At 41.5% G+C, this 24,304-nt stretch overlaps 1 protein-coding gene and 1 long non-coding RNA gene across 2 annotated transcripts; one reads left to right on the top strand and one right to left on the bottom strand.

The window, feature by feature from the left end:
- The first annotated feature begins 10,634 nt into the window (after nucleotides 1–10,634).
- Nucleotides 10,635–14,355, top strand: LOC308373633. Its single transcript, XR_013968852.1, has 5 exons — nucleotides 10,635–10,741; nucleotides 12,620–12,734; nucleotides 12,875–13,009; nucleotides 13,589–13,700; nucleotides 13,872–14,355. It is a non-coding gene; the product is annotated as an uncharacterized lncRNA (long non-coding RNA).
- A 6,569-nt stretch (nucleotides 14,356–20,924) lies between these two features.
- Nucleotides 20,925–23,917, bottom strand: morn4 (MORN repeat containing 4; the record flags this gene model as incomplete). Its single annotated transcript, XM_080848299.1, has 4 exons — nucleotides 20,925–21,073; nucleotides 21,232–21,341; nucleotides 21,454–21,568; nucleotides 23,851–23,917. The coding sequence occupies 4 exons, from the start codon at nucleotides 23,915–23,917 to the stop codon at nucleotides 20,925–20,927; spliced, it is 441 nt and encodes a 146-aa protein (XP_080704425.1).
- Between the last annotated feature and the right edge of the window lie 387 nt (nucleotides 23,918–24,304).

Below are 24,304 nucleotides of genomic sequence, written 5' to 3'. Positions count from 1 at the left end.
GCAATACCCACTGTGCTGTGGCAGTGACACAGACGCCAATGACATTTGCATTAAAAACTTCATCAGGAAATATTTGGGTAGACCCGTTTCACAAAGAGGAGACGTTCCTCTTTGTGAAACGGGTCTACCCAAATATTTCCTGATGAAGTTTTTAATGCAAATGTCATTAGACAGATAATACCTTTTCTTAATACACATTCTATAAATCTCGTTTCCATTTTCCTTTTGTTTGGAATCCATGTATGAAACACATGCCTTGGCTCTAGCTTTTTCACAGGAGGTAGATAAGTCGTTTAGTAATCAGAACTAGTTCGGTTCCCTGTCGAAGTGTCCTTGGGCAAGACACTGAACCCCTAATTGCCCCTAATTAAAATGTGTATACATCCTTGGAAGTCGCTTTGGATAAAAGCGTCTGCTAAATTAATAAATGATGTCAGTCTCTGAAGGGTCCGTTCTGCTAAATGGAATTCATTCCTGAAATCAGAAGCTTTGCTGTTGAAATCCATCCTTCATAGCAAAAACCAAATATGTGTGTGCATGAATGACCATTCATTCTGACACTTTTGCTGGTTACTGCTGCTGCAAACAGGCAGGTAAAATAGTTATGTTTCCAACATAGGTTTAGGTAGATGATGAGTTGACGTTTTGCCTAGCGCTGGTTCATTTATTATATAATTATAATAATGTTATTATATAGTGCCACTAACATTATCTCAAGGCACTTTACACAACACAATGTTTGTTCTGTCTCAGTCATGGCTTATAATATTAACTTTAATCACCTGAATGAATGTATTAGAAGTGGTACTTTTAAGATGACACCAAAACAAATTCCTGACATGTTCTCCTGGTTGAGAAGAAACATCTCAGCAAACTATAAGACAGTCGTACTTGGGAGCGTATACAACAGGAAATGTCCTGAAGTTTTTGGAGTGACACACTCAGTCATGGCTTATAATATTAACTTTAATCACCTGAATGAATGTATTAGAAGTGGTACTTTTAAGATGACACCAAAACAAACTCCTGACATGTTCTCCTGGTTGAGAAGAAACATCTCAGCAAACTATAAGACAGTCGTACTTGGGAGCGTATACAACAGGAAATGTCCTGAAGTTTTTGGAGTGACACAGAAAGTCTGAAACTTCCCACACTGGACAACACAAATCGGGTTAGGGGATAAACCAGAGAGGATGGCTTTTAAACCACCTAGCTAAGGGATATCCCACTGACCTGCTGACCCAGTACATGACATGAACACAATTATAGGACAACGTAATGACTGACAACTTGCTTTGGTCTCCCTCCCTACTGGGCCGTGTGCAGTAGGTTGTGTGTCTAGTTCAGTGTGTGTGCACGTCTGCGTCTGTGGCAGGGTTCTTGTGCATTGTCTGCGGCCGTACTCCATAATGAGATTAGCGAGCATGTCGCAGGGAGAGGAGGCGAATAATAATCTCATAATAATGAAAGGAAGACGGCGATATATAATCCTCCCTCCCTCCCGCTCTGCTATCCCTGACCATCTCCTTCCTTCCCCTCCTCTCTCTCCGGTTCCCATTCCGCTGTCTCTTTTTCCCCTCGTCCATCTTGTCCCTCTTTTCCTGTCCCCTGAGCTCACTGTTCTCACTCTTGGTTTGAGTTCTCTTTCCCATCCCTCCTTGCCCCTGTGCCTGTCTTCCTTGTGTCGATAAAGACATCAAAGCCATGCTCGGTTGCTAATAGAGGGGAGCTGTTATGGTGTGCTGTAATTGGTTGGCCGTCGGGGAGTCATGAAGACCAGCTCTGAATAACCAATTAGGTGCTGCCCCACCCCCACCCCCATCCCCCTGGAAAAAAAATTGAGCAGTTGTGAGAATGTTGCTGAGCCTGTTGAATATGTCAACCGTGTTCTCTAAAGTTTGTTCACAGGCAGAGCGTGGCAAACCCCATACCCCCCTCTTTGGAGAGCACAGCTGTGTTTGGATTAGGCTTAGTTTAAAACAGGAAGTGGAAATTAAACACAGGCCAAAGGGAAAACCCTCACCAAGAGCTATCAAAGGTTTTGTACACAGACACACACAGAAAGTCATCAACTCCTCTATGGCCTACACCAGCGCACAAGCCCGTCTGCACGCGCGCACAGACAGCATTTAAACAGACACTGAAGGAGGTATAAACATGCACAACACCCAAGCCTTCCACCACCGGAACTCCAGACCCCACAAACTCATGAAGAAACCCAGGAACGAAAGGCCATGTACATTCAACAAATGCAAATGAACACCACGCACCAACTCTTGAACAAATACACATCCCTTCACTAAAAAAAGATCTCTGGTTACTATACTGTATACTGTAGTAGCTGATTGCAATCAAGATCTTCTCACCAAGTTAAATCTGCATGCAGCTCTTTATAAACTACGGTTTTGAAGACACAAACCAGACCAACAGAGCAAGCTATGGTGTATTCAGTGTACTCTTTTGTTAATAATACAATAACACGTGTTGATACCAATGAAGGTTTGATTCCAATAACACTGATGTTTTATTTGCTACTGGTCATATGGGAAAATGGTTCCTATTTCACTCTCACCTTGGGGGGTTGAATAGTAAACACAGAGAAGTAAAAACGTACTATGTACGTGTATGTACCTTTATTACAAAGGACTTGTCATGCTTTACAAAACCTTTTCTTTGTGGCAAGTACGTATTGTCATACACACACACACACAGACACGGATACACACACAACCACACACAATCATATGTGTTGTAAAGTCAAATGTCAGATTTTGCAGAGAGCTTGTGGGAGAGGAAGTCACACAATCACATCTGTATCAAAGGGGAAGCAGTGAGAAAGATGCAAGTGTGTGTGTACATGTGTCTACATATGTGTGCCTGTGTACATGTGTGTGTGTGTATACATGTGTGTGCAAATGTGTGCCTGTGTACGTGTGTGTGTGTGTGTGTGTACATGTGTGTGTGTGTGTGTGTTTGTTTGTTCATGTGTGTGCCTGTGTGTACATGTGTGTGCCTGAGTGTACATGTGTGTGCCTGAGTGTACATGTATGTGTGTGTGTCTGTACATGTGTGTATATGTGTGCCTGTGTGTACATGTGTGTGCCTGAGTGTACATGTATGTGTGTGTGTCTGTACATGTGTGTATATGTGTGCCTGTGTGTACATGTGTGTGCCTGAGTGTACATGTATGTGTGTGTATATGTGTGCCTGTGTGTATATGTGTGCCTGTGTGTACATGTGTGTGCCTGAGTGTACATGTATGTGTGTGTATATGTGTGCCTGTGTGTACATGTGTGTGCCTGAGTGTACATGTATGTGTGTGTGTCTGTACATGTGTGTATATGTGTGCCTGTGTGTACATGTGTGTGCCTGAGTGTACATGTATGTGTGTGTGTCTGTACATGTGTGTATATGTGTGCCTGTGTGTACATGTGTGTGCCTGAGTGTACATGTATGTGTGTGTGTCTGTACATGTGTGTATATGTGTGCCTGTGTGTACATGTGTGTGCCTGAGTGTACATGTATGTGTGTGTGTCTGTACAGTGTGTATATGTGTGCCTGTGTGTACATGTGTGTGCCTGAGTGTACATGTATGTGTGTGTCTGTACATGTGTGTGCATATGTGTGCCTTTGTGTACATGTGTGTGCCTGTGTGTACATGTGTGTGCGTCTGCTCATTCAAACATGTGCATCCTTTCATTGGAGACAGACTGCTGATTGGAAGGAATCCTGTGGGTAAAAAGGATTAGGATTACGAGCATTCCCCCTGGAGCTGGATCCGCTACGCAAGGCTACGATCTGTCACCAGCAAATGAATGGAGGAGCTGTCTTTGATAACACTCTCTGTGCTCCCCATATCAATACCGCATAAGGCGCCCTCTCCCTGAACCCAGCTTGTGAACACACACACACACTCGCTCGCTCGAGCTGTCTTTCTGTCTGTCTCTCACACACACACACACACACACACTCGTTCGAGCTGTCTTTCTGTCTGTCTCTCTCTCTCTCTCACACACACACACACACACACATTTGCTCAAGCTGTCTTTCTGTCTGTCTGTCTGTCTCTCTCTCTATCTATCTCTCTATCTCTCTCACACACACACACACACACATACACACACACTGACACACAAACAGACACAGGGATGTGCCGAGGAAAGGTTTAAAAATAATTTCAATCAGAGGCACAAAGCCGACCCCCAGATTAGTGTCTCCTCTGAAACCGCTCTCAATCTCAGAGTTTATTTGACCCACATTAACTCCAGCTGACACAAACACACACACACACAAACACACACAAACAAATACACACAGAGAGATTTAGCTCCTCCATCATTATCCTACACACACACATTATCTGGCCCTGATAAACATAAATACTGGCACCATTTAGCGTACTCTGACGCAAGCTTTGTGAGCTGATAGATATCTAAGATCGCTTTCCCATAGGAGATGCTGGAGTAAAAAAACAATGTCAAGAATTTGGACAAAAAACAGGAGAGAGGGTCTAGTGTTATGAAGGAGAGGTTAAAGTGTACAAGTTGTTTACCTTAAAATAGACATTAAAGAGAATATTTGCAGTGTGATGATAGCAAAGAGGAAGTGTTTAGTCATAAAGCAACAGAGAAGTGGGGGAAGGTATGAGGACATGTATAGCAGATCGGAAGTTCAGAGAAAATCTTACCCAGACGACAGATCAACCGGGTGACTGAGGGGTGTGCTTCTAAGGTTACCAGGCGACTGCTGTAAGAGACCAGGGCAAGGATGTTCACATACCGTAGTTGTAGATTGTATGAATTAGGTTGTGTTAAGAAGATACAAGACGACAGACAGGGCCTTGGAGTACATATGTAGAAAGAGAGGTCGGGATGTCGTCGTATCATCACAAGCATGTGTTTAAGGTTAAGGAACACATAACAGGCGCAAAGATAACACACACAATAGAGATGTCTCATTTAAAAGCAGGTTGACCTGACATCCTCTGTCTGTTCCCGACAGGTTGGAGGAACATCTGACAATGAGGCGCGGTGTGTGTTTCTGTGTGTGTGTGTGTTGGTGGTGGCGGGAAAACGCTTCTCAAAAAGTATCCATTCAGATAAAAATCTAAATAATGTATATGTTTATCATGAAAATGTTGTGTTTTGGACCCTCTGATTCCTCTGTGCAAGCAAAGGGGGTTGTGGGAATTAATTTAAAGAGAGAACTGGAATAACCGTCACAGTCATCAGTTCCTTCCTGCCTAGCACGAATAGTGTGACCACAGAGGAACCTACACTGGGTCACAGTGCTGCTGCTGCTGCCCTCTGGGAGGAGATCTGGGGGGAGTGAGCACACTTTTGCTCTAGAAGGAGTGGGATTCTCTCTCGGTTAGTCCTGTCTGAGAGAGAGAGAAAGAGGTAGAGAGGGAGAGAATGAGACAGTTAGAGAGGGAGAGAGGGAGAGAAAGAGAGAGGGAGAGAGGGAGAGAGAGAGAGAGAGAGAGAGAGAGAGAGAGAGGTTTTAGTCTTCATATCTTGGAATGTTTGTTTGAGTGGATGTTTAAATGAATGTACACAGGATTTTTTGTTTCCTCAAACATTGTTTTGGGGCACACTGTTATCTGGCCATCCTCTGGTGCCATCTGCCAGTGACTGTGCAGACATGCAAATCAGAAAACTCACAATGCACAGCAGCAGCTCACCCAATCAGCACAACCGTAGAAACTAGGTCAGACAACCGAGCAGCTGTGTGAGTGTGTGTGTGTGTGTGTGTGTGTGTGTGTGTGTGTGTGTGTGTGTGTGTGTGTGTGTGTGTGTGTGTGTGTGTGTGTGTGTGTGTGTGTGTGTGTGTGTGTGTGTGTGTGTGTGTGTGTGTGTGTGTGTGTGTGTGTGTGTGTGTGTGTGTGTGTGTGTGTGTACGTGTGTGTGTGTGCATGCAAGCGTGTATGTGTCTGTGTGTGTGTGTGTGTATGTGTATATGCTGTGCTTTTATATGGTCCCTTTGTGTGGTACCAGCATCACAGTTAAGATAGTCTGTGCTGTCTTGTGTGTGTGTGTGTGTGTGTGTGTGTGTGTGTGTGCATGCGAGTGTGTGTTTGTGTGTGTGTGTGTGTGTGTGTGTGTGCGTGCGTGTGTGTGTGTGTGTGTGGGTGTGAGCATATGCTGTGCGATTACATGGTCCCTTTGTGTGGTACCAGCATCACAGTTAAGATAGTCTGTGCTGTCTTGTGTGTGTCTGTGTCTGTGTCTGTGTCTGTGTATATTTTTTTTATGAAACTATCCATAAAAAAACCCTAAATGATCACATCCAATTGCCATCACAGACATAACAAACCCAGACTGATTCAGAAGAAAATGGTTCAATGAAATACAGCAATCACTGTTAAACTGTGTCATGTCTTTAAAGAGGAAGTCAATTGGAATGCCTCTTAGTTTAAGATGGAGAGCTGCCGGGGAGGAAAATGACACTGACTTGATTTTCCATGAGTCCCTCTCAATCAATTTGGTCAGCTACTAAGCTGCAGGCTGAACACACATCAGCTTTGTGTGTGTGTGTGTGTGTGCGTGTGTATGTGTGTGTGTGTGTGTGTATGCGCGTGTGTGTGCATGTGTGTGTGTGCGCATGTATGTGCGTGCATATGTGTGTGTGTGTGCGTGTGTGTGTTTGTGTGTGTGTGTGTTTGTGTGTCTGTGTGTGTGTGTATGCGCGTGTGTGCGCATGTGTGTTTGCGCATGTGTGTGCTTGCACATGCGCAGGCACAGATGTGCATCAAAGCCTGGAATCACAGCTGATGTAACAGAGGGGTAATACAGCAACCAGTGCACACACACACACACACACACACACACACACACACACAAACACACACACGTATATAACACTAGAGGTTGACAGGCGACCAGAAGCAAGTAAACATATACCCACAAGCACGCTGATCAATGCTTTTGAATTATATTTCATCTTGGTATTAAAGAGTATGTCCCATTTTTGTATGAGAGGCTAGTTCGTTAGTATCACTTGGGTTGTATTTTCAGAATGATTGCACCTAGTTCATCTTGAGATGATGTCTGTTTGCGTGCTATACTGGTGCATGGCTGTGGATCAGACTGGCATATTGGTACAACGGTAAGTGGGTTAGTGTCTCAGAAACTCGTAGACATATATTATTGATATAGCTTGGATGTAACCACATCTTGTGAATAATATATGATTGCATACATCAAAATAATTATATAATTTTATCAGTAGTTAATACACGGATAGGTTAATAAGTGTGCCTGGTTGGATAGATGGTTTGTGGATTATGGACATCATGTATACATGTCTATCAAAAGCGCTCGGGTCAAAGTTCTGTGGCGGAAATATGAAGGAGATTGTTCAATAAAAGAGGTTGGACCACAGGAACTGCGTTTTATCTACAATGTATAAAACTGGTATCTATGGTTGGAAGAGTTTAATTGCCTTAACATAGACCTGCCAGAGCAAGAGAGCAAATGTCTAACAGATCTAGATGATTTATTATGGTATCATGCTACTGTACAGGTTAATCATCTGGTCTTAGTTTTGTAACAGGAATACATTTTAAACAAACATTCAAGTCTTCTTAAGACTGGAATATTTAACAGCCTCCAAGAACTTTGACACACTCCGCAAAGCTTTTGACCTTTGCCCCCCTTATTCAGACGTGACTTGGGGGGATAAAATGGACAGAGTTAAAAAAAAAAAAAAAATGTATATTTTGATGGATCAGGTAGAAGATATAGATAGAGATAGAGATAGAGGGGAGAGAGAGAGAGCGAGAGAGAGGGGAGTGAGAGGGGGAGAGAGAGAGGGGGGGGGGAGAGAGAGAGAGAGAAGCAAGATACCCACTGATGAAAAGAGATGTGGGGCAGATAAGGGGTGGTGGGGCTTGAGGAATAAGTGAGAAACAGTGGTGATCTTATTGTCAATTTGTGAAAGTGGACTGTATTTGTGTAGATTCAACATCTAATGAAGTGCCTGCTGTGAACATACTTTCTTGCATGCGGCGCCATAATTCCATGACTATTTCTATTCTGTTTACATGGACTGTTCGGGGGTTCTGTGTCAATCTGATCATGATACCTTCAAGAGAGTCTTAATGAACATTATCGTTTCCCATGGCCATCAAAATACATTCTGAAGACGACTTATATGAAAAAAGACTAGTTATAAACACAATAATCTATTATTTTGCAACATGATTGATCCAGTCTTTCATGATTGATAGTCTGTAGTCATATTTCCTCAAAATGAAGCTTCAGGCTGAAAAAAAAGGATTTGATTAATAATTGAATAGTTGAAGCAAGTTTTGTGACTCAACCACTAAACCCCCAAAACAGTATATTAAACCATATTATAATGACTTCAATATTATATATTCATGTCTGTATGTACCCAGGACCTGTCCAATGGAGAGAGACACAGTCTCTGTTCACATCAGTCAAAGGGTTTAAGCGAGTGAACAAGTGAGAGAACCTATGTGTGTGTTAGGGTCCACAGGCCCAGTTTGTGTGTGTTAGGACCCACAGGCCCAGTATGTGTGTGTTAGGGTCCACAGGCCCAGTATGTGTGTGTTAGGGCCCACAGGCCCAGTTTGTGTGTGTTAGGACCCACAGGCCCAGTATGTGTGTAATAGGGCCCACAGGCCCAGTATGTGTGTGTTAGGGCCCACAGGCCCAGTATGTGTGTGTTAGGGCCCACAGGCCCAGTATGTGTGTGTTAGGGCCCACAGGCCCAGGCACAGCCGCAGTCTCCAGGAAACTCACTGTTGCCTCATGCTGGTGGCTCAGTCTCCCATGAGTATCCTAGCGGGGAAAGGACACTTTCTGCTTAGGTTCATTGACCAGCTTGTTTAGTCAAAACAAGAACCAGAGGATACACACCAGACAAAGGCAACAGCATACCAGTTTGGTATTTTGTCAGAATATCATGGAATTTTCTGTTGATTTAATCATTATTTCCCTCTGGTGAGGGATGAAGTAATGCAAAGTAGTAGATCTGTGAGAAATCTCACTATGAAGTGAACACTTGGACTGAAATAGACTGACAGTGTCCAATGAGAACACAGGGCATAAGTGTATACGTGTGTGTGTGTGTGTGTGTGTGTGTGTGTGTGTGTGTGTGTGTGTGTGTGTGTGTGTGTGTGTGTGTGTGTGTGTGTGTGTGTGTGTGTGTGTGTGTGTGTGTGTGTGTGTGTCTGTGTGTGTGTGTGTGTGTGTGTTTGTGTGTGTGTGTGTGTGGGTGTGTTGGTGTTTTTTTTGTGTGTGTGTGTGTGTGTGTGTGTGTGTGTGTGTGTGTGTGTGTGTGTGTGTGTGTGTGGGTGTGTGTGTGTGTGTGTGTGTGTGTGTGTGTGTGTGTGGGTGTGTGTGTGTGTGTGTGTGTGTGTGTGTGTGGGTGTGTGTGTGTGTGTGTGTGTGTGTGTGTGTGTGTGGGTGTGGGTGTGTGGGTGTGTGTGCTCATGCATGCATGCATGTGTGTGTGCTCATGCATGTATTATCAGTCCAAATAAAAACCATCCTCTGAAGAAATTCCTCAGTGACATTTGATCCGTATTCCACCCATCTGTATTGGTGGTGACACTGCTCACCTACATCACATTTGCAACTCAGGACACCTCACTCTCTGTGGCTCTCCATGATGTCCTCTCGCCGTGAACCGAGACAGCAGACACACAGCACGGAACGCGCTCTTCCAGGAATCCCACAGAGTACAAAGAGATGGAAATTTAATATGGATCCCAATGGACCATCTTTCAAGGAAGTTTGGATTCTCTGGCCAAGAATGTTGTGCTTGAAAAAAATGGGGAGACCTAACGAGGTCAGAGTTACAGTGCTCATTGAGTCCACTTGGCAAGATCAAACGCACTGAGGCCTTCAGCCCTTTAGTATAGGAGAAAAGGACCTTGTATAGAACTCAAAACTACAGGACAAGTCTGCAGAGATGTGGAAAAACTAAAAGCTTACAAGTGTGTTACTAGTGGCTGTTCAAAAGTGACACATGTGCAAGTTTTTCTCACTCAATGCAGATAAACCAGTGAACAGAAAGGGTTACGGAGCTCATACTCCCTTTGGATTTCGGTGCCAGAAAGTGTACTGTATAACAACACTGTGTGGGTTCTGTATCACTCAATAAATATCTGGGATAATTGACATAATTTTGTCATTTGTATGGTATTTTCTGTTAAGAAAATTAGAAGTTAGAAAAAAAGAATTGGACAAATTTGGACAGGGTGTAATTTTTAATCAACACAGACACCGACACCTGCTGGTCAAGGCCGTGTACTGCATACTGTACTAACAAACTCCTGCTTCCGTTTTTAAAATATGGGCTGATTTAGTCTTTGTAAGGACAAGACAACTGTTTTTTTTTACGATTGTTAATAGAATAGGTTTAAACATTGGTATTTGAATACAGAAATACCCATTATGTCTGGTAGGCCTATACCCATGAACATGTTAACAGACGCTCTGTTAAACTTAGTTGAACATTACATTGCATTCTGATGAATTCTAGTTTCATACAGAAAATCACGCACCTGACACTAATGGAAATATGCAGAAAACAATCTCTGGTGAAATGTCACTCTTTGAGCCTGCGCAGAAGACTGATGGATTCGGAACAAAACTCGAAGACGAGTTGAAGGAGGAAGACTTCAGGACGTGTGTGTCCAAGCTTACTATACTCCCCTGCAATGTTTAAAAGTGATATATGGCTTCGGATGTTCTGCATAGGCCTAATGGTGAGTACATTTTATAAGCTGCAGCCCGCATTATCATTTTTTGAGTCTGTTTATGTCTGAAGTGGGCCAATGTTAGCGTAACCTAACCTTTTGAGGGGAACGTTTTGCAGTGGCTCGTTTCTCTTTTTATTTTTGTGAATAAGCTTTGTGCGGACTTGTCTGTAGTTAACATTTTCTAAACAAACGCCATCAACGTCTTATAAGCCAACAAAAACTGAAATAAAACATAAATAAAACCAAACTCGTTTGCTAAGAACGGTCAAAATACTTTCAGTTTCGATATCATGCCCGAATTACCGTTGGACTGGTGTGTTCATGAGCTGCCGGGAAGTAGGAACATTTCCGATAATAGACATATATATCTTTATATGACTATGGTTCTTCAAGTAGGAGAATACACCTGAACTTGGAACATTCTTTTAGGGAAGTGGGAGTTTTTAGAGCGGTAGGTCTAGGTGTGTCACTTAAAATTGCACATACTTCAAATTATTTTCTGATGGTATGCGGTAATGTGAAGAAAACAACCCTGTCATTCCCACTAGCCATCCAGGCTATGCACTATGTATGTCTGTGGATTGGGTCTTAACACCTCGTAAAAAAAGTAATTGTCAACAATATCTTCAAAAGACACCATTTAGCATATTAGCAAGGGTGGTCAGGATTTTCCCTCACAGACACCAAAACTAGAGAAGGCAAGGAGTGTTACTCTTTGCCCAAACCTACCTTTGGAGAGAAAACATTTCTTAAAATTATTTGTAAATGCACGGACCATGATTCACAAATATGCAATAATTATCAAATGTGTTTTTTTTTAATCAACAAATAGAAAACCCCTCACTTGTGACTTATACGTTCTCATTTCAATAAGTAGACTATGATTTGTACAAAGTAATGTCTATTTGTAACTACATACTTTCTTATTTAAAAAAAAAAAATGCATCAAACTTCGCGTGTGTATTTGTGTGAAATGTAATTTGTAAATCTGTAATTCTACAAGTGAAGTGCTGAATCTGCGCCTAATCAATGCTGTCTACTGTCAGAATCAGCAACGGGCAGCAATGGCTTAACATAGTCCTAACTATTCCTTGTGAATCCTATTTTGGAACATCGAGTTAAGTCTTCTCCTTAATGGAAAAGCTTAATAAGATATCGTCCATAATCATAAGATTTCGGTTTAATATTTTTGACAGGTGGAAGTGTTTATGAGAGATGTCCAAGAGAAATTTGGTGATCATTGATCAGTGGACATTAAGCTATAAGCCTTTTCTGTTAAACGTTTTAGAATGTCCCTACTGTATCGGTTCGAATGATCCTGGAGAAACAATGTCCAGCCAATCAGAATGAGCTTTCTGTCTGAACAACTGCAAAGTTCTGAGGTGCCTGTGCATTGTGCAAAATTAATAACAACACTACAATACTTAAAGGCATGAGTATCTGCCAATGTCTGAAACCCAAAACAATATATATTTCAAACCCAAACCAGAATAAAACTGGATTAAACTAAACATGCGGGACCATGGCATCAAGCTTTTAAGTAGCCTAATTAGAGCAGAACTGTTTTTCTGAATTTTCGTTTTATTTTTTAAATTAATGAGATAATAAACATGGCATTTCTTTTCTCTCAAGTAAATGTATTACATTTCCATAAGTTGCATACCTTACAAAGGATGGCAAAGAATTTTCATGTTAGTTAAAACTTTTTAGCCTACATAGTGACATCATGTTGATGACATTTTAGATGATTGCAATGTGTAAACTGGATATCACATTGGTCTGTAGCTTTCTCCTAGTTCCCATATTTCCATCGTGATTGTACAACTTCCAAACCATTCTTAAAAGTAGCAGCCAGTCCGCTATTACATTTGTGTGTCTTTGCAGGTGGTCATCCTTTTGATGCCATTCACACATGGACACTCTCGCCCCAAAAGACAAGAAGGGTGTGAATATGGGACATATGACTACGAGGGGAGGACATGTTGCCTATGTCCCAAGGGTAATCATAAATTAAGAGGAAACTTGAATCTATCTTGTCAAACTAACTCTTGACAAACTCATTTTTAATTTGTATTGGTGTGTGTGTTTATTGGTGTGTGAGTTTATGTCTGTGTGTGTGTTCTGTGTGCATGCTGTTAGGTTTTTACGTTCAGAGTCACTGCACCACAAGCGACCCCCACTCTAAGTGTGAGACCTGTGCATCAGGAACATCATATACTGCAGAGGCAAACTCCCACGAGTCTTGTGATCCTTGCACTGGATGTAACGCCAACGGTATTTGTATTATATGTTTTGTGAGGAGCACATTTGGTTTCACAGTGATCATGGACGGTTTTAATACATATTTGTGTCTGCCCATATACATTCCCTGCTCAGTTTTGTAACAGTTTTGTTGTCATTTCACCTGTCACTCTACAACTTTGCTCATATTATCATCTCAAGATCAATACGGACAAAAGAGCTGTGGCTTTCACTTACTGGCAATAGTTTGCAGATTTGTGGGTGATGTATGTACTGTACTTTGTGTGGGCATACATCTGCCCAGTAAGACCCCCCTACCCCTTAAGCAGTGTAGACTTATTTAAAATGGTTGGTGCCTTATAATATCTCTCTATAGTATAGTATAGTGTAGTGTAGTGTAATCTGCATTGCGGGTGGCACCGTCCTGCACTGTGACTTAACCTTCCACCTCACTTCCATTTCACTCAAGCAAACGCGTCTCTTAAATAACATGAAGTATCAGGCATCGCCCCACAAAATAGCAAGTCAGAATCTACTGCTAAATATATTTGTCAGAAGGACGGTTGGGCTGCTTCAAACTCAATTATGTTGTTGGGCTGCTGTTTTTGTTAGCCAATCTTCAGATGGTACATGACTGCACAGTCACATCCAATGCTGTGTGCGACTGCCTGGAGAGACACTACTGTGAAGAGGGCAATTGTAAGGCATGTCATCCCTGTGACCTGTGAGTATTAATGCTTAATATGATAACTCTATCATAGATTGACATTAGTGCTAAGACTTTCTCAGTATTGTTAATCATAGGTTTTGAAATTATACATGAATAGAATGGTAGAACAGCAGTGACGCCTTGTATTAGGATATGCAGTAAGTGATTTTATTTAACTCACTGCAGATGTGAAGGGAAGAAAGTGAATACAACATGCACACCCAGGAAAAACACTGTCTGCCTGGAACCTGATAAAGGTGCTAAAGCTTATAAACTAAAGCCCAAAACTCATAAGCTTTTCAGACTAACATAAAGTAGAGTTTGGCTATTCTGGTCATTCTTTCACAGCACTGAGTGACCATGATGATAAAGTATGCACTATCTTTTGCAGGGACAAACAACACCAATGGTGTTGTAATAGCAGTAGTTTGTGTGTTTGTTTTTGCTGTTCTTGCTTGTGCTGCTGTCTTTCTGTGGCGGAGAAAGAAAAACTCAGGTGAGCAACATGTCACAAAAATATGGCATTATAGGCACTGCTAGCTGGAACCATGTTAATTTTTTGGAGGTGGTGTCATACAATATATCACTTATTTTGTCGGGGAGGTCTTGTGGACAGTGGGGAAGGTGGGGTGTAGAAATATGAGTCACGAGTTGCTATCCCAGCAAGCAAGCCTCCACAGGCCCTGTACGGGCCCCCTTAGGGCTGGCACAAGGGCCCTTTGAGGGCTGCGCACGCAGGGCCAGCACTGAGGGGCCAGCATTTTGCCAATGAGACAAATCTCAGGGGCTCTGTGTGGGCAGGCCTCAAACGGCCCTTGTGCCAGCCCTAAGGGGGCCCATATGTGGCAGCCCGTACAGGCCCAGCATGGGTTTTCTGGGCAGCTTAGACTCTAGAATCTTTTGTTGGGCTATCCGGTGACAGCCCGCAGTGAACCCAAAGCTGCGGGCCTCGCTTGGGCAAGCCCACACCGTGCCTGTGTAGGATTGGTGTGGGCTGGCCCTAGCCCACAGTGCCCACACCGGGCCTGTATAGGATTGGTGTGGGCTGGCCCTAGCCCACAGTGCCCACAGCCTGCCTGCATGAGGCCCGTGGAGGCTTGCTTGCTGGGATGGCAACATCAATTGTCAAAATCAGTGATCTAGGTGTGAAGGACATGGGTTTTTCATGTACTTTTAGATCTAAATCTAATAGCCTTGAATTTTACTAAATTATTCTGTGTGATACATTCTACAACAATCTGGATTTCCAGATGGGAACAGTGGTTGGGTTTGACCACTGTGGGGAAAAGCATTTAATTGTATATTTTAGATTTAGCAAAGAAATTTAGATTTACTTAATCAAATCAGATGGTGTCATTTCCCATGTTACAGCAAAACAGATAGAGAACCCAGATGTGGAACTTCAAGTGGTAAGTACATGTAAACATAGCCTTTCATGGCCATCTTGTGGTTTCATGGTGGAACTGTCCACACTGACAGCAGAAAATGTGTTCATCTATGTACATACAGTAGTAGGTGAATATCTGTATGTATTTTGTAGTGCAGTGCAAGATAAGGTAATTCAAGTCTGTTATATGATATTTGTGATCTGTATATTCATTTCACTGTTGTTTACTGAGTGTCATATGACCATTATTGACTTAAATCCCACATCTTTTTTTCCTTAGCCGCTAAGAGGTATGTAAATTCATATCATTCCTTCTCTGTTTCTCCATCGTTACTATGTAGTTTATAAGTGCTAGAATATAATATGTGAAAGTCATTCAGCTGTATTGTTTTTGTTATAACAGTTGTACTAAATCGATGTATTTTATGTATGTCTTTCGTCATTTGGTAGCCTGTACATGTCCCCTTCTTTTGACAGCCAAGGCTACATGTGGGTTATGTGTCATTGTTTACTTTCCTCTTTAGCTAATGGTTTGGGTGTCGTTCTTTTCTTTATGTACTATGTTATTTACAGATTTTTACACAGGAGACTTAAAGCCCCACGTGAGTGTTATTGTTCAGCATTTGAATTGGAAACACATGAAGAAGGTTGCCCTCGAAACTGGAATGAATCCAGTCGAGGTGGAACGACACAAGGCCAACAATCCTGGTGATGATGAGGAGCAGACCGGAAGTCTCCTCAATGCATGGATAGAACACCAAGGTCTGAACAAAGCCAGTGAGACCTTCTTTACAGCACTACGCAAGTGTAATTTGAACTTGCAGGCCGAACAGATTCAACGTGGCATCAATGAAAAAGGAGTCAAATAGATGTTGTGTGAGAGATTCTAGTCACCTATGATATGAATATATTGTTGAGGCTGTATGCAGTGTGGTGTTTGCCAGCAGACATACAAATAGGGTTGTGTTCTTTATATGTTTGGGATGTACACAATAGGCCAACATTCAAAAATATAAATGATCGGGGGAGCTGTGGCGCAAGCAGTAGCCCTGGCCATGAACGGGATTGAACGCCCACGGGGACCCGGGTACAATCCGACCCGCAGTCATGTCACGATCCCACTCCCCACCTCCTCTCTCCAGCTCATTTCCTGTCAAACCTTCACTATCCTGTCTGATTAAAAGCAAAAAGCCCAAAAAACAAATGTCAATGTCAGAAAGCTGTGATGAGAGGCCTCTATCCTACGTTATACTTTGTGTGCTGACACCTCAGACATTGTCTGTCTGTGTGTTTTTAGATGCGTCCGGCATCTCTATAAGAGGGTATGTCCGTCCGTCTATCGGTCGGTCGGTCTGTCTGAAACGCATTCTTTCAATTGTAATTCCCTCCTGTGTCCACAAGGTGGCAGAGTTGAGTTGACGCATCTTGTTGTCCGCTCGGACTTGTTATTGGCATTCCCACCCACTCACTTTTGACAATCCCCACACAAGCCCTGCCCTTATGGGCAATATCAGGAGGCCAGTTGAAGAAAATGATTGTACCTTAATGACTTGATGTTTCAGTCTAAGAGAATTACTGTTTGTGATGATATATAAAACGATCCCTGGACAGTGAAGTACTGGATTAAAGAGGAGTTATTTGAAGTACTTCTAGTAAAAAGTCATTACATTTTATAATAAATATTTGTGGCCTTGCATTGTATCTCTTTTTCTGTGGAATTAAAAAATCTTAATCCTTGCCACTACAAGCACAAGTGCAGCGCCATATGATACTAATAATGCTCTTGTTTCATTTGGCTTTGGTGGTTAACACTACCCAAAACATGGTGTGCTGAAGACATGCAGCATTGCCTCCTTAAACTGACTTCACTGGGGGAATTTGTGCAGAGGTATTTTTTAAGATGTCCAAAGTGCCAGTGAAACAGTCCTTGCAGTACTACAGTCAGACCACACAACGGCACTGCTGTCTGCCCCTCTGAACAAGATAAGCTGATCATACCTTCATCTGTAAACTTGTGTCATTGTGATATATGATTGAATTACATGTTGAAGTAGATTTGAACCTGCTTGACAGGCAGTTGAGCCCTAAATGTCACTGTAGAACTTGTGCAATGACTATTTGAAAACAACAGCTTTCTTTTAAAAGGACAGCTCACTATCAAATTAATTTGTGGTGGAGATTGAATTTGTGGTTTGTTGTCTAAATCAAGTAGCATGTGAACAGCTGTAAAACAGAGGAATGAAAGAAGAGCTAGTTCAACAAAGGCAGAGATCATGATTCATGATGAAACAACTCGTTCCACATAAGTTATACGAAGCAAAGGCCAGTTATTCTTCACTCTTATCACTTTTAACCAGTGCTGTATGAGGCTTGTGAATGACAGCCCTTTGCTTCAGCAGAAAAGAACCAAAGAAGTGCGCTGTGAATAATCAACCTGCATGTAAATTCACTTGGAGAGAACTGAAAGTGGTTGCCATGGTAACGCGCCTCCCTCTGAAGGTGAAAGTCCAGGCATATGCCACAAAAGCTATTTATACATTATGACTGAGAAGGAATATGGGAGAAAATTATATGTAAACAGTCTACACAGACATACTATTTTATGGCTTCCAAACCTGTATGTGCCGTGCACCTACACTGCTATAAAGACAAGAGGAATTCAATATATCTAGAAGGCTTTTTATCATCAACTGTGTTGTGAAATATGTCATTCAACGGAATGAAATAGCAGTTCTTGTTTCTTTGCTGGTCTCAATGCCGTATCTTGCCTGGTTTACGTCTGTGTCTTATTTGAGCTGGTCTTAATGCAGTATCTTGCCTGGTTTACGTCTGTGTCTTGTTTGAGCTGGTCTTAATGCAGTATCTTGCCTGGTTTACCTCTGTGTCTAATTTAAGTTGGTTTCAACGCAGTATTTTGCCTGGTTTAGCTCCGTGTCTTTAAGCTGTTTTCAATGCAGTATGTTGCCTGGTTTACCTCTGTCAAATTTAAGCTGGTCTCAATGCAGTATCTTGGCTGGTCTTGGCTGTGACTACCCCAGTCAATCGGGTGGCTAATTAGCCTTGGGTTTTAGTGTGGCACCTAGTGTGTAAATGGCTTGTTTGGGTGCCAGGATTTATTAGGAAAAGCAAACACAACAGGCTCAGCACACATGACATGTTTAATGAAGTGTATGTTATACTTGTATCTAATACTGTTGCACCTAAGTACTTATATATCAAAACAGGATTTATTTCTGGTACTTTTTCCAGTCAAGTTCATTGCATACAAACTAGGCTATGCAATGAAAGTTTATTTAACACGTCACTGTCACACAATGGAGAGTTCAGTATATTTGAGTGTACACTTCTTGAGAGTATTGGTGGCTCTAGGTGATCATCGTCAAACAGTGGAGGAAAGGATGAATAATAGCACTTTCAGAAACACTACGGGTTTCAATATTGCCAGTGCTTCACAAGACCTTTGGCTGCCTTTCAAGTGCATAATGTATTTCACTGGTTCTGTAAGAACAAACAATGGAATTTAGATGAACACACCACGCCCGAGTTATTGGGATACCTCAGAATTTAAAAAGTCTGAAGTAAGATTCACACTCTACATGTAAGTATATTACAAACATAACAAATGAATGACACAGCAAACAAATACATACAGTCCAATCAAATACCCGAAATGTCCTTATGCTATCAAAAATCTGGAGGTCAGCAATTTCGTAAGCATACTGTCAAAGGTTTTCAGGTGGCAGCAGCATGCCGACGTTCATTTCTAAACTTAAGAACTGTTTCTCTCAGAACATGGACAACAATACATATGAATAAAATGAATACATTATTTCATTTCTGTGTGGTGTGACCTTTAACATGGTTTATGTATGTACAGTATATGTACATGACTGAATCCTAAATACAGAACGTGATCTTGGGACCACTGAATCGTGTTCTTTCACTAGAGAATCAGTAAGGCAACTAGTCACTGTTGTATAATGTAGTGTGAAAATGTGCACCAATCGCCGATTCTACCCACTCACTGTCTTTAAATCACCAGAAGATTCTTATTCAGTTCCAAAACTGACTAGACACTTGACTGAACTGATTATTTTGCACACTATTATTTAGCTCTCCTTCCAGACATATCAAAGGCGTAGTCAGCATTGTCTCTGGGGGTTAGCCATTTTGAAAGTATAGCCCATCCTCTTTGTGATCTTCCCAGAGCTGCTCTGGGAAAAACACATGATTGACGCACAGGGTGTTTTCTTGATTGGATGAGCATAATAGTGACAGGTGATAGAGCTATTTATATTGTATGTGTATCGTGGGGAAAACCTTCTATGAATGTTTCTCTAAGGAACAGAGTAAATGAAGTGGGACTTGTTATGTTTGTACTAGAAAACCTGCGCTGCAATGTTACATTCTATCTGAACATAATATAATAGTTTCCCTCTTCTTTATTTTTAAACTGCTCCACTGATTTCAGGATTTCAAGGACAGAAAATGTGGACCAGTTCTTAGTACTTCATATCATTTGAAGCCTGTACTGGCTGAAATACACACAATGTAACATGGAGCTGTGGGCAGCCCATACGATAGATGTGAACTGCTTTGAAAAGGCTGATGATTTACCAAGAAAGATTTTTGTAAGATGCTAGCCTATAACAACACACAGCTAGCAAAACCAGTTGCCACTGAACTGAATGTTTTTTTTATGATGAGGACCTACAGTAAATAGTGGCAACTATTTCCACACACCCCATTTTTTTTACCAGCAGGCTATAATGACACAAATCCTAGACATGACTCACACAAAATGACATTGTAAGACTGAATGATTTAAGAGAAAGTCATAGGATACTGAATGTTTAAAATACATTAAAGTACACTTCGTTTTAGGTATTGAGCAGCTGTAAAAATGCTTGCCTTTGTCGTGAGGAAAAAAAGGAATATGTCATACAGCTTTTCATTCATTTTCATCGAACAACTGTTACTGTACTCTACAGTATTCACTGATTCCTTTCTGAAAGGCAAAGTGAAGGCAAAGACAGATAATAAAAAAAGTGACAGAATACAAACTTGTTCACAGAGCCCCAGATGTATAGGCCACGGTCACCTCTTTTCACCCTTAAATAAGTTCAACGGTTAAAAACAAGTTCATTCTTCACCACTAAGCAACTTGCTATGTAGTGTCTGTTGTTGAAACAGGAAATGGATAAGGGGTTGTAAGATAACAGACATGCCTATTTGCATGTGAGGTTAACATAGGAGTGGCTCACTAAAATATGTTCAGAGCAACAGTCTGCTCGGCACAAAATCCTTGCTCACATTCAATTTAGAGATATTCAAAACTGAATAGATGAGTTTGAAATTGCTCAATTTGAACAACATTTGTTGTTCGAAATAGATTGTTTTAATTAATAGCAACATTACGATCAGTCTATGTGGTAGTGAATTCAGTAATTACCATAGGTACATCAGCTTATCAGCTGAAGATGTTCTTCCATCATAAGTGCAGACAGATACAGTGAAGGAGAATGTTTACCACTCCGTGCCTTAGAACCTCTGGGCTGATAACAAGTTGTTAGTCTGATCACTCATTGGAACTGGAAATAAAGTATTTTGGTGATCCACTCCTAATATGGAATTCAGCAGCAATGGATCGAGCCAAGACTGAGCAGCAAAGATGGGACAGTTTTGCCCAACTAAAGGCAAGAGTGGGTGGTGTGAGCCACTCAGGTTCAGCATCAGTAATGAGGCCAAGGCAAATGTGAAACAGAACCCACGTGGGCAAGAGAGAGGTGATGTGAACCCTGTCGCCCATCCCTGAGGGCTAGCCGGGCCGGAGTGCACTGTGGCTCCTTTGGTCATACTGAGAGGCCGTGGGCCTTGGCGGCCGAGCCCTGCGCTCGCTGCACCACCGCCTGGCACTTTTCCCTCTTCAGAAGCTTGTTGTTCTCGAACAAGCCCTCGTTCCGTGGCACCCCGTGGGTTCCGTCAGGGAACGTCAGCAGACCTACAACCAAGCAGTGACACAAGGACAACACAAAGACAACACAAGAACAACACAAGGACAACACAAGGACAATACAGGGTGATCAGATTTGATGAGACTTAGTCAACAGAGCAAATAATCTTGGCACTGAACTGCTGTTTTCAGTTCAGAGTGCTTACCGTATCCTTCCACGCGTCCACTTTTAAATTCTCCCTCAAATTTCATCCCGTCAAAACGATTGAAGATTCCCACACCCTGGAATTTGCCTTGAACAAAATCTCCCTCGTACCTTTGGTAAAAAGAAGGTGCTGAGTTGTTTTCAGATAATCAAGTGAGAAACCGTGAACATACAACCTATAGCAATGACCAGAGGAACATGTTAAATGAAGAGGCAAGCATACCGAGATCCATCGGGGAACACAAGAACACCACATCCGTGGAACAAGCCATTTTCAAACTGCCCCTTATAGCAGGTGCCATCAGCAAATTTCAGCTGACCTAGCCCATGACGCCTCCCTTTACATTAGAAACACAAATAAGACAAAATCAAACATCAATGTGACATTATTCTTACATTTACCCTTATTCAGATGCTTTTGTTCCAAGTGACGTACAGTTACCTTTACTGGTAACCACCATTTTCAATGAAATTGTAAAACCAAACAACAACCAATAACAAGAACAACAAAAATTGGTGCAAAATAAGTTCAGCTATTAATGCAAGACAAATCTGTGTTGGTTATAGTCGTTACACTGATTTTGTGCAACAAACAGATAAAGGTCACGTCTCAGTGGGAAGGCTGCATCCCAGTCAGCTGTGTCAGAGAAATCGGTCTCATTTGTGAAGCTTCACAGCATACGGTTTGAGAGATGCAACCCCTCTATTTGATAATTCTGAGCTCTGATATATCATTTGTTTTCCTTCACTAGCCTTGTGTCTTTGCTCACACTATGTTGGTTTACGTCATGACATAAAAATCTGTTATAATTATCCCATTGATATTTTCACTTTTCTTGAAGCATTTCCAGCAATTTCTAAAAGAAATAAAACAAAAGAGAATAAGGCATGAAGGCCAGCCCAAATTATTGACATGGCTGGGGATAAAGTACTTATGCCAAGTAGGTGGATGAACCTGTCATTCACACTCTTTCAGGCAAACCAACAGGGCTATCTCAAAAATCCAGTATAAGCCCTCAGAAGGATCCTGTGCAAGGCAGTACGTCCAAAATGGTCCACTTTAGCTGCATCCTTCCTTTCCTTTTGAGTGACAACCAAAGATTAATATAAGGTGTATGTTTGTCACATGACTCCTGTCCGGGGCTACTTCCACTATGTTTTATTCTATTTCATGTACTTTGCATTTTCTTTGAATTACATTCTTTTGTATCTTTTATTGTTTTTCTTTTTGCCTTTATTTTATTTATGTTAAGCACACTCTTCATTTCAAGGCAGGATCTGAGTAAATGAGCATCATAATTTTCCACACGTTTCTGACATGTCTGGCGAGCGCGAGTCTTTATGCAAGTCTCTGTGAATTCTAGATTTTACCTTGTAAGTCACAGCTGACGTCAAGCTATTTTAACCTCCAGAATTCTCACATGTATGTAAAGGGGCTAGAATAGAAGCCATAGAATTCTGTATAGTTATAGTTTATATATATATATATATATGATATACTGTATATCAGTCACAATAACATTATAGATATTATACACTTCATAGTATAACACTTCATAACCGACTTTACAAGTTAAAAAAAAAAAAGAAATTCTGTTAGCTAACAAATAATAGCATGTGTTCATTAGCATGAACACTCATTCTCTGTATTCTGAAGAGCTCATGAACAGATGTATTACCTACACAAAACATGCAGTAGGCACACAATGCATCTATGTTTGTAATGCACTGTAAAGATACCTAACTGAGACAAGACCACAACATGACCCAAACGATACTATACAAGGCAATATACAAAATGATGGTCGCTGTACGTGATGCAAACATTTACAGCGTACATGAACATTAATTTCCCCTACTCTGATAGCCTAGGTTGTCAACAGTTAAAATACTGATACAGGTGAGAAAGAGGTGAGTCAATGAAACCTTTCCCTTTTCCCTTAATTGATTTCTTACAGTAGTCCGAGATTTCATCCATCACTGTTTTCTTTACCCTTTACAAAATCACACTTTTGTCACAGCCGGGTCATGTCTTGAGTTGTTAGAGGATTAACTCATGATGTCTTAATTACACAGGCTCTGTGTGCTTTCCTTTGATCTGTTAACTGAATGGCTACAGGCCTTTAAAACAGTTAGATAACGTAACACAGAGCAAACAGATGCAATCTCAAAATAATATTTGCACTCATTTCTTTGACTCACTTTGGAAGTGAGAATCATACTACGACTAACATACTGTTTTAAAAGAACTGTCCTGGCTTTTAGTTGCCCTGGCGCTTTCATCCCTAAAACCCCACCCCCCTCTGGTATTCAGGGCCAGATTATCCCTAAATACCTATAGCTGTAATTCTAACAGATTTAAAGGTCCAGTCGAAAACCATGTTCTCAGAGGTAAAGTCACTCACTTTAAGGAGAAGAAAGCTAAAATGAACAGAGTTGGTATGGTATAGTGTTTGCATATACTGTGATGAATAAAAAGCTTTGCCGTTTTCTTAAACTAGCAAAGGTTCAGTGACACTCATTAACAGTCTTTGTATGTAATGTTAACCATATTCCTCACAGCCAACAGTTTCTGTTTAAAGTAAATGCCAAATGAAAAAAAAGACATAATGCATCTTGCCTTCTTTCCACTCGCCATGGTACTCCTCTCCACTAGAATAGCTGAAGGATCCCCTTGTGAGAGTCATACCTCCTCTGACACTGGCAAAGACACATGCACCTAGACAGAAGCAGAAATAGAAGCACGTGGTGTAATATTTGCCTTTGGGTGGAGGAGGTATGGGAGCAGTTTACCAATTGATTGGTGTTAATAATGTCTCATTTTACTTTGCAAGCTATACCTCTAGACAGACAATAAGCCGATAGGCTAGTGATAGAAGTTTCCGCCAAAGAAAGAAAGAAAGGGATGGAATGACATTTAAGCTAAGGCTTCTGTCAAATTCCGCAGCCTAATTCAAAGTCATGAGCAGCAACATATAATGAATAATACATTAACTCCCATTGCTTGTAGCCCAACATATCTTATTAAGATGTGGTGAAAGGCCGCCCAGTGCACGTTAGTCATCCAGTTGAGA

The sequence above is a fragment of the Sprattus sprattus genome (genome assembly GCF_963457725.1).
Source record: "Sprattus sprattus genome assembly, chromosome: 12".
NCBI classification, from domain to species: domain Eukaryota; kingdom Metazoa; phylum Chordata; class Actinopteri; order Clupeiformes; family Clupeidae; genus Sprattus; species Sprattus sprattus.
This window is presented reverse-complemented; position numbering and strand designations above follow the sequence as displayed.